This window comes from Octopus bimaculoides, chromosome 4 (assembly GCF_001194135.2).
Source record: "Octopus bimaculoides isolate UCB-OBI-ISO-001 chromosome 4, ASM119413v2, whole genome shotgun sequence".
In the NCBI taxonomy this organism is placed as follows: Eukaryota; Metazoa; Mollusca; class Cephalopoda; order Octopoda; family Octopodidae; genus Octopus; species Octopus bimaculoides.
The window spans coordinates 144,233,669-144,244,939 of NC_068984.1; the positions used below are offsets into that span (position 1 = coordinate 144,233,669).

General features: G+C 39.3%; 1 protein-coding gene across 1 annotated transcript in view; it reads right to left on the bottom strand.

Moving 5' to 3' along the window:
- The window catches only part of LOC106881914 (calmodulin-regulated spectrin-associated protein 1), an 89,647-nt gene that overhangs the window by 2,146 nt on the left and 76,230 nt on the right, over window positions 1–11,271 (bottom strand). The window contains exons 4-11 of the mRNA XM_014932434.2: window positions 9,212–9,321; window positions 6,625–6,710; window positions 6,238–6,388; window positions 4,865–4,970; window positions 3,958–4,194; window positions 3,045–3,171; window positions 1,985–2,040; window positions 5–480 (exon numbers count right to left, since the gene is read on the bottom strand). Of these exons, the coding sequence (XP_014787920.1) occupies window positions 5–480; window positions 1,985–2,040; window positions 3,045–3,171; window positions 3,958–4,194; window positions 4,865–4,970; window positions 6,238–6,388; window positions 6,625–6,710; window positions 9,212–9,321 (1,349 nt within the window). The remainder of the gene's footprint in view (window positions 1–4; window positions 481–1,984; window positions 2,041–3,044; window positions 3,172–3,957; window positions 4,195–4,864; window positions 4,971–6,237; window positions 6,389–6,624; window positions 6,711–9,211; window positions 9,322–11,271) is intronic.

Sequence of the window (11,271 nt, forward strand, 5' to 3'; positions counted from 1 at the left end):
TGGCCCCAGAGCTATGCCGACTACGAGGAAATGTAGCCGACTGTTCAGTGGGCATAGAACTTCTCTTGAAGAGCTGCTGTAGACTTGACTCTTCTCTGCTGATGTCACCACCATATTGATCAGTAGGATCCAATATCATTGGTTCTTCCAGTATCCGAGACGTCTGCTTCCCATGCGAGCCACCACGACACGGTGAACTCATTTTCATATTATGTTGGTCACCTCTCTCGGCCTCTTTGCTGTGGTTGAAGTTTTTCTCTTTGGCTGGTTTCAGCCGAGCGGGTAACAGAGGGTCTGAAGATGGTCCCTGAGAGGCAACCCAGTTATCTACATCAGGCTTTGGATTGTAAGCCATGTTACCGATGCCATCAACGTTTGAGTATGCCAGCAGAGCAGGAGAACCATCCAACTGGTCATGCCAGGAGGGGTGTGTTCTCACTTTAGAAGCTCTGCCAGGAACTGTGTAATGTGGTTCTTCAACTGGAACAGAAAATAAAATTGGTATTAGAATCGAAAGAGCAATTTGGACATTTTTGTAATCGTTTCTTTTAAACTAATTTCCAATAATTTACTGCCAAAACATTCAACAATCTCCAAAATCTTATCCAAGTATTTGGGTCATTTTCTGTTGAACCCGTTAGCATTCAGATTATTCTGTCAAATGTAATTAGCTTAATTATTCACATTGCTTTTAATTAATTTGCATTATCTTGTAGCTTCATGATTTTGATGCTGTGATTGTATATTTCTAGAATGACATTGTAGGGGTAGGTGTGGGGGTGAGAGCTAGAACTGGCCAGTGTCAACCTAAAACAGGTAGAATATTTAGACCTGATATGACTAGTTTAAATGTAAAAAAGTTAAAGCAGTGGTTTTACAAAACGAGTTGGAGAAAGAAAGGAGGAATGGGTTAAAACAGAAAAAAGGGCTGACAAAAGTGACAAAAGATGACAGATTCTGTTGTATTGTATATTTGGTCTACCCTTCAAAGTCAAGCCCTATTAAACAGTCCAACAACAACAACTACAGTATCAACACTTAGTGCTATATAACCGTCAAAGTTTGTATCATTTGAACAAGTTTAACGTTTGTTAAATTAATTACATTTTAAAAAGGAAAATACAATTATTTTATTACAAAACTATAACTTGTTCATTTTATGTTTCCTGTGATTGATGTTATTTTACAAATCCGTATCTTAAATACCCTTTCATAAACTAAAGGGGCTCTAGATGTGAGTTTGTGGGCCTAAGATGCTGCAATCTATAAGTGTTCAGAAACCACAGGATTAAAATCAAATTTTTTTTTTTTTTTACACATATATCGCAATAATTTGATAATGTTCAGAAACTGAAATTTCTTTACATTTCTTAAAGAGATTTTTGGAAAATTATTTTGTATCTTGTAAGGGAAAATAAGTCTTTGTTTCAACAAAGTATAGCTGCGAAGACCTGTTGGGGCAAGTAAAATCAAAATCGAAATTGAACCAAATTCAATGACTGGCTCCCGTGCCAGTGGAGCGCTAACAGCATCATCCGAGCATGATCATTGCCAGAGCAGCTGTCTGGCTCCTGTGCCGGTGGCACATAAATAGCACCATTTGAGTGTGATCGTTACCAGCACTTGTGCCAGTGGCACGTGAAAAAACATTCGAGCAAGGTCGTTGCCAGTGCCGCTGGACTAGCTGCTGTGCAGGTGGCACATAAAAAACACCATTTGAACGTGACCGTTGCCAGTACTGCTTGACTGGCCTTCGTGCCGGTGGCACATAAAAGTACCCACTACATTCTTAGAGTGGTTGGCATTAGGAAGGGCATCCAGCCGTAGAAACTCTGCCAGATCAGGTTGGAGCCTGGTGCAGCCATCTGGTTCGCCAGTCCTCAGTCAAATCGTCCAACCCATGCCAGCATGGAAAGCAGAGATTAAACAATGATGATGATCATGATGATGAAAGAAACGTTTGAAAATATTTATATATTCTTACCATCTTTTTGTGAATACCGTTTTGATAACAATGGTTCTCGAGTTGGAGGAGCAGAACTACAAAAGAGGAGAGATAATATTAATATTTTTCCACAAATCTTTTATATCAAGATTCTAAACACAGACAAGAGAGGGCCTATAGTCAAGGGCCCATATTGGACTGGGACAGTTTTTATCAAAAGCAAATGTATGAAAGACAAAAATCATCCTTGAGAAGTTCTGAACTCAGAACCAACTAAAGAATGGTGCTACTTATATCAGTTCTGCTAGTCTCAATTCTACCAGTACATGTGCAAGCATCGCGTGGTCGTTGCCAGTGCCACTGGACTGGCTCCTGAGCAGGTAGCATGTAAAAAACACCTTTCAAGCGTGGTCGTTGCCAGTACCGCCTGACTGGCTCTCGTGCCGGTGGCACGTAAAAGCACCCACTACACTCTCAGGAGTGGTTGGCGTTAGGAAAGGCATCCAGCTGTAGAAAACCATGCCAGATCAGATTGGAGCCTGGTGCAGCCTTCTGGCTCACCAGTCTTCAGTCAAACCGTCCAACCCATGCCAGCATGGAAAGCGGACATTAAATGATGATGATGATGACACTCTTTACACCAATTTAGACCACATAATTCTGTAGCAAATATTGGAAAGGAAATAAAAGTTTCTTCTTTCTTTACTGCCCACAAGGGGCTACACACAGAGGGGACAAACAAGGACAGACAAACGGATTAAGTTGATTATATTGACTCCAGTGCGTAACTGGTACTTATTTAATCGACCCCGAAAGGATGAAAGGCGAAGTCGACCTCGGCAGAATTTGAACTCAGAACATAGCGGCAGACAAAATACTGCTAAGCATTTCGCCCAACGTGCTAACGTTTCTTCCAGGAAATAAAAGTTTCATTATGCATTTCAAAATATTAACTTGGGCATAGAAATATAACGAGTTTATTGCACATAAACATTAACATCAAAATCTTACATATGACCCCTAAGGCTCATATGGACCCAGGTTCAGAACAGATTGAGACAGTATTATAATAATTCAAAGTTAACAATGGTATACTTACATTGAGTTGGAAGTATCTTGGGAGATAGAACTAATGTCGTAAGTTTGAAAACTCTTCTTGGTAACATTACTAATTGGTACATTAGCTATAGACTGCTGATTATATCTTCTCTCATTAGAAACACCATCTAAAATGAAAACAGAAAGCTCGTTAAGCTGTTGTACATGAAGAGGCATTGTGTTGGAACCTTTTCTTCCATTCAGTATCTCACAAAGACAGAACTCTTGCAACAGGTATTTCAAAATATTCCAATACACATCATGCCCAATGCAGAGTGGGATCAAATCTTGAATGAAGAGATTTTGAAGGGAATTTCTTAATCACAAAATAAAACTAAATAATGATGATGATGAGATGGTGATGATGATGATGATGATAAAAAACTAGTATTTCTACATTCTGCCCCAGTGTGAAGAACTACAATGTCCACTGATGTAATTTGATCTCAGTACTGCACAGTGATTAGTAGAGTTGACAGAAGAGTCTGAGGAGTTCAGTTACAATCAAGAGTGAAGTACTTAGCATTACGGGGCCCCTGCGTTTTGCTCGAGGACAAGGAAGAGAGTGTGGCTGTCATCACTTGGGTTGTGAACAAGTGAATATGAAACGTAAAGTATTTCGTTTGAACTCTACTATTGCTTATATTTTCTATGATGTAAACAACTTATTTAGGCATAAGGCCAAAACTTCCCAAGGGAGGGGCACAGTCAATTGAATTGATTCCAAATATATGACTGCTGCTTATTTTATCAAACCCAGAGGAATGAGGGCAAAAGTTGATTCTAGCAAGATATGACATAAAAATCAGACAAGACTAAAGAAAAACAAAAAAATAAACAAAAAAAATCTCTTCAGCTTTCTACAGAGTTTGCCTTCCACTCACAAATGAAAGAAAAAATATAAATACACTTACTTTTATTTTCTGTTTGTAGATTTGTTGAAGTACTGGATGAAGGATTTTCAAATTTATTAAATAATTCAGCTAAATAGACATATACGTTAAGGGTGATAAATTCATTGCAGTACAGGAGGTCTTCATAGGTAAAATGAAAGCATTTCGGTGTAGACATGCAACGGTCACAGAAGTTCTTTATCAACCGCAAATTGAAAAGGCAATCAGCAATACTTGGGGATTTCTTTATTACAATATCTGCAAAATAAATTAAAACTAAATGTATTAGCCAATACAAAACGGTAACACACAGTATATAGGCAGTGGGGCAGGGCTGTACGAATTGGATTGTCTATGTTCAGTCTACTACAGGATGAAGTGGACTCAGTATGTTTTTTGATGCAGAGGTTGAGAATTTGAGCTTGAGATCATACTGGCTCGACATGGATTGGCAGAGGGATAGGTAAGTCTACTACAATCGACCCCGGGGCTCAACTGGTCTTTATTTTATTGTACCCCAAAAGGATGAAAGGCAAAGTCAGCCTTGGCAGGATTTGAGCTTAGAGCATGAGGACAAAGTCAGCCTTGGCAGGATTTGAGCTCAGAGCATAGGGACAGACAAAGTCAGCCTTGGCAGGATTTGAGCTCAGAGCATAGGGACAGACAAAGTCAGCCTTGGCAGGATTTGAGCTCAGAGCATAAGGATAATTGTAAGGATTATCACAGCAATGATCCTATAATATGATGGAGAAATGATTAAGTCAAAATCAACAGTTCTGAAGGATAAAGCAACTATTAAACACTTCTGAAAGAGGTGACAAAAGCATCAACATTTTTACGGAGTCTTTCAAGTGCTAACAAAGAAAAGAGATGAGAAAAGAGAGAAGTGACTAACATCACAAATGGACGTGAAACACATTTGCCTTACCTTGTAATCTTAAGCTATCTGAGCGGTAGAAGCTTATTAACACAGCCAGACTACATCCATCTCCAATATTACTCAATCCATTTAACACTGGTATCGTAGGATCACACTGCAAAGAAAATAATTCTCATGAAAGTTGGATCATTTTATACCATTCTCTCTCAAATTCAAACTGTACCAAACTGGAATCTATAAATGTAAATTTTAACGTAATTTTTTTAAATTAAAACAATATAATGTAATTAATACTAATAGAAAGTAATCTTTTAAATAGTCATTTACTCATTATAATGTGCATCACTGATAGGCCAGTGTATATACATTAAGTATGATACATAAATTGCTATTTTAATTTAAAACTGCCTCAATTGTGTACAGTGAGTGGCTTGAATAGTTTGTAAGTTTAAGTGGACAAGAATAAAGTCTATTTTCTCTATTTACATTTATCTTGCTGGTCAGTCATTAAATGGCCACCAGACCATGTGGCCATGACCACTAACTTCTCCTGTGAAGTATTTAGCCAATACATCTACTGACTTACGCTTTTTGGAGACAATGACCTTTGACCACTGCCCACCTTTCTTTGCAGTGTAACGAGATAACAATGAGTTATCTTCCCTTTACCCAACAATTCACATTTCCCCAGTTTCGAAAGGAACTTTGGGGTTACCATTCAAACAACCCTTTCAGCTGTTCCTGAGTTTTGTCAAATCCTACAGTTTAACAAATTAATACAAATTAAGCCAAGTTTCTTGCATCTTAATTTAGACAAAGAGCCAACCAGTAATTCCTCTTTATGTCATCAACAAAGCTGATGACAACATAGAGACTATTTAGGTTAATAAACAATCCATCACACAAGTTAAAACCACTTGCTTGCCCTTGAATTTCTTTAACAGGGGCCACTTTGCTGCAAATAATTGGAAGACATGACCTCTGGTCTGAAAATAACAAAATTATTAGAGTACTAACTATGGAAGACCAGTGGGATTATCATTCGTATGGACTTAAAGATTGGTCGCTATTTAGTATATGATTTAGTTATTGTAGATTTACTATTAATACCGATACAGATGTACATAGATTTATGTACATTATTTACATTTGACGGATGCATTACATAGATTGACCAGCTCATCAGGTGAATTTAAACCTAGTCAACCTCAATTTGGCAGGTATTCCAATTAACCAGAAAGCCAGCCAGTTGAGGAACGATGTAATCTATTATGATTACGTTAAATAAAAGTTCCTAGTGAAACAATTGTTGCACACTCCATTCATTTGTTTTTAGTTTATATATTACACACACACACACAATAAATTCAGTAGAGAATCCAAAAATAGGTAAATATATATAAATGAAGAGAGCCACTTACAAACTTCTGACCACCGAGGGCATCGTGGTGACTCTGGCTTTCCTTATGTAATAACTGTTGGACATAAAGGCAGACTTGATTCACCCATAATAATAATGCATCTTCTACAGTACTCAATATGTGTTGGGAGACATCAAGGTTAGTAAAGCAACTGAAATAGGAAAACATGTTAACAGCTCAGTGTGGTGGTCATCAAATATGGTCAGTCACATATTATAGTTTTACATTCCAAACAACAGTAATATTGGTAAATTCCTCCAAACTTTTTATTCTTTTCAAAATGAAAATAATGTCAATACATCGGCAGTGTACGTGATTGGAAATATGGTAATGGAAAGTCTATTTAGTCCCTACAAGTTCTCAACGTATAGAAGGAAGAAAACTTACCAAAGGCTGTGTACAATATGATCTATAGACACCAAAGTATTAATGTAGGCTTTCATTAAGACATCCAGGAAACTTAAGTGGGCTTTCTACAAATATAAAATTTTAAAAAATACATCAATAAATGAAAATGTAAACACACACACACACACACACACACACACACACACACACACACACACACACACACACACACACACACACACACACAGACAGACAGACAGAGTAGATATTGGTATTAAATTCCATTTTTAATAAAATCATCCATTGTCATCAATGATGACCAAGGACATCACATGGGATGATAGAGGGCAGGGTGTGTCCAGCTGAGGCCAATCAGTCCAATGTTTGCTCAGAAGGCTCTGCCGCAGGTCAGGCACCAGTGGTCTGTTGGGACTCAAGACAAGGTGTTGGCTCCAGACTTGCGCAGTTTGCATTTTCTTTGTGCCCCTGCAATCCCTTTTTGTTCGTGGAGGGCAGCACCTCTGTTGGTGAGGCTTTGCCAAACAGGGCAACACATAATCATCACCATTTTAATGTCCACTTCTTCCTGGCTAGCATGAACTGGAGAGACTTTTAGAGCATTATACAACTGGATACTCTTCCTGCCTCCAACCCTAGTTTATCAAGAAAGGTATTTCTTATTGCTCTGGTTTTCATATATTAAAGTCAACAAACCCACTGGGATAGGTAATGCTGTGCATAGTTAAACCCGTAGCAAATTACCACTGATAGAGTCACAACTGTTTGACCTACCCATTCTAGTGTCACATAAAAAGCACTGGTGCTGCTGGTGCCATGTAAAAAGCACCCAGTCCACTCTGTAAAGTGGTTGGTGTTAGGAAAGGCATTCAGCCATAGAAACTATACCAAAACAGATGACTGTTGGTGCAGCCCTCCAGCTTACCAGCTCCAGTCAAACATATCAGATTGGAGCCTACTGCAGCCTTCCGGCTTCCCAGTCCTCAGTCAAACCATCCAACCCACGCCAGCATGGAAAGCAGACGTTAAACGACAACATTGATGATGAAATTATTATTGCATGGAGAAGACTGTGAAATGGTCATAAACCAAGGATAACAAGTGGTTCAATAAATTTATTCACCTCTCAGACCTCTTGACTTTTTATGGTCCATATTGTGTGTGTGTGTGTGTGTGTATTGTCACAAGGGTGTGGGTGTTCCATATTACCCACCAGTATCTCATATCTTTCATTCTTATAACCTACGTGATGAGTTGCTGCGTATAAATGATGAACAACACATGTGAACAATTTTACAGAAACTTTATTCCATTCACCACACAGAATATTCTCTATGTTGGTCTTGAATTCAAAATACAACTGGAATTTTCCTTCCAGTATAAATACTGGAAGGAAAATTCTGTAGTTATTAGAAAATAATTGGTTAAGTAGGCTCTGTGAATACACTGTCATAACAGGAGACAACATCTCACTAGATTCATGATTGCAGAACTGTAACTGCTGTCCACCACTCTAAGAAGTCATTAGAATGACTCCAATGCAACAAAATGAGAATGCAGGTCACATGGTGGCAATTCGCCAAAAACTTTTGGCGCCTAAAGCATGCCTATTTATGAGCCTCATTAGGAGATGTTCTAGAACAGTGCTTCCCAAACTATCTGATGTGGTGTATGGATAATTTTTTTTTTTCTAATGTGCCAGGGACCAGTAAAAATTTCTTTGTGATATTAATTTATACCAGAAACAATATATATAACGAATATAATAAAAGTTGACAATTTTTTTTTTAATCTTATATTTATCTTGTAAACAAATAATACATCATCATCATCATCATCGTCGTTTAACGTCCGCTTTCCATGCTAGCATGGGTTGGACGGATTGACTGAGGACTGGCAAGCCAGGAGGCCGCACCAGGCTCCAATCTAATCTGGCAAAGTTTCTACAGCTGAATGCCCTTCCTAACACCAACCACCCCAAGAGTGCAGCAGATGCTTTTTACGTGCCACCGACACAGAAGCCAGTCAGGCGGCACTGGCATCAGCCATGTTCAGATGGTGCTTTTTATGTGCCACCAGCACAGGAGCCAGCTGGGGCAGGGGTGCTGACATTGAGCATGTTCGGATGGTGCTTTTTATGTACCACCGACATGGGGAGCCAGTCAGGCGGCACTGGCAACGACCCACGCATGATTGGTGCTTATTGCATGCCACCAGCACAGGAGCCAGTCAGGCAGTAGTGGTATCAGCCATCTTAAATAAATGTTACTCAGATCACAAGCAGACAAAAGCGCTAAGAACTGGTGACAACGTTAACAGTGAATTAACAGCAGGCAGCCAGTTGGCAAAATCATTAGCATGCTGGGGAAAATGCTAAGCAATATATTGTCCATCTTTATGTTCTGAGTTCAAATTCCACCAAGGCTGACTCTGCTTTTTATCCTTTCAAAGTCAATAAAATAAATCTCATTCGAACTCTGGGATCGACTTAACCCCTTCTCTGAAATTGTTGGCCTTGTGCCAAAATTTGAAATCAATGTGAACGGTGAGTCAACAGGCACTAAATACATTTACTAAACATGCCAAAAGAGTTGCAAAGGTAACTTACCACTTTAAAGGGAGAAGTTTGTAATAAAACCGATTCTGTTATAGCCTGACCCTCATAATCACTGATGTAAAATCCCTTCCGAGACAGGGCCTGAAGTATACTGGAAAAACCTGGAAAGTAGAATAATTTTTCAGAGATTTAGAATAAGAAAAAACACTGTAAAATGATTGGTTATGGAAATGTTCAGAGCAATACAACAAAGTTGGATGAATTTTGTTAATTTATTTGAAATCTGAGGAAAACAGATTCATGTTAGGAATGATGGTAGTTCTTGGAAAAAAGGTGAAAGAACGGTTCTCACTGTATTTCTGAGTGTTGCACTGCATGTTAGAAGGGTCAGCAGCTAGACAGAAGGATATCTAGAATAGATTTGTTGGTCACAGTCATTCACCTGATGACCTGCAAACGAAAGGTCTGTTCTGCTCAATCAGAGATGATCCATGGCTAGACAGCAAAAACAGTGGAGAAATAAGATTGGAAAGAGACACGAAAAGAAATCAACTCCAGCCTGGGTCACACATTAATTCATTGTGACCAAATGAATTAATAACCATTCATTGCATTTAATCAAACATTTTATTTGTTAGTTTTCCCACAACCTGAAGGAATGCATTGGTCAGCAAACCAAGCAGCCAAGGAGTGAGTCACCATCTTTGGATAACTGCGTGTGTGTGTGTGTGTGTGTGTGTGTGTGTGTGTGTGTGTGTGTGCATGCACGTGCATGTGCATATGCATGTGTTATTTCACATCTATTTCCCCATGCTAGCTCCAGATTGCACAAGTCTTCTTCAGCAAGTCTCGCCACTCGTTGGAATGGCCTTTGATCTAGATGGAAAGCTTATCCTCTTGAGATCAGCCTCCACCATTTCTTCCCAAATCTTCATCAACTGCACCTTTCTTCCACTTCTTTACCCAACTATCAACTTCCAGACCGATACATACCAGCCCCCCCCCTTTGCACACCACATCCACTGCCGGCACTTTTTTCGTCCCCTTCAGTTCAATTGTGCTCCATCCCTCATACATACTAACATTGCATATCCAAGGGCAGGCTTGGCTTCAGGCTCACTCTCACAGCATGTCTTCCACAATAACCCCTGCTCAACTAAAGCCTTGTGAGTGAATTTAGTAGATGGAAACTGAAAGAAGCCCATCGCATGCGATGTGTGTGTGTGTTATTATCTCTTTGCTTTGGCTTCATGTGATGGCCGTAAATGAGTGCCACCAGCATTCAAGCAGTATCCTTCATTTCCAATCTTTCAAAGAAAGATATCTTGTCATGAAGGAATATTACCTTACAGGCAGGGGTTGGTGACAGGAAAGGCATCCAGCTATACAAGAAAATAACCAATTAAACTAGTGTTGTCAAAAGTAGCTTCTTGTTTGTTCTGCCCAAATTACACAAACAATCCCTTATCACTGTTGCTATCTACAGAGAACCTGAATTGGTGCACAGGAAACCAGTAAACAATGACACTGATATTGCTTGCAAAATACAGGATATGACATCGGCAAACACTGTTTTGATAGCAGACACACCTGTAGACTTGTGAGAGGTCTAGCCAGAAGGCACACACACACATACATTATTCAGTGTTAAAGCTTTACAGGCCACCCCTTGCAGACCAATTAGAAGATTTAGTTAATGAAATAGGGACCTGGGTTGTGACATAAAAGGAAATAGCATGATTAACTGGCATGGCCAACTTGAATAATTAACCCATTTTCATGGTCAAACTTGGTGGTGGTGAGGTCTTAGACTTCTTATGTCGTCCTTATTACATTTACATATTTGACAAGAAGTCTTCGCACTATTTCTGCTGTTGTCATAGCTCTGACTACCACCACCAACTTTAGTCTCTCCCTCCCTGACCTTCTCCTCGGAATTTACAAAGCACAACCTCTTGACACTCCAAACCCCCAACTATATAAACAGTCACACAAACCCCAAAAAACATTTACATGCAACAGCCTTCCCTCGTACCTTGCCCCCACTCTGCAATAAACACACACACACACACACACACACACACACACACACACACACACACACACACACA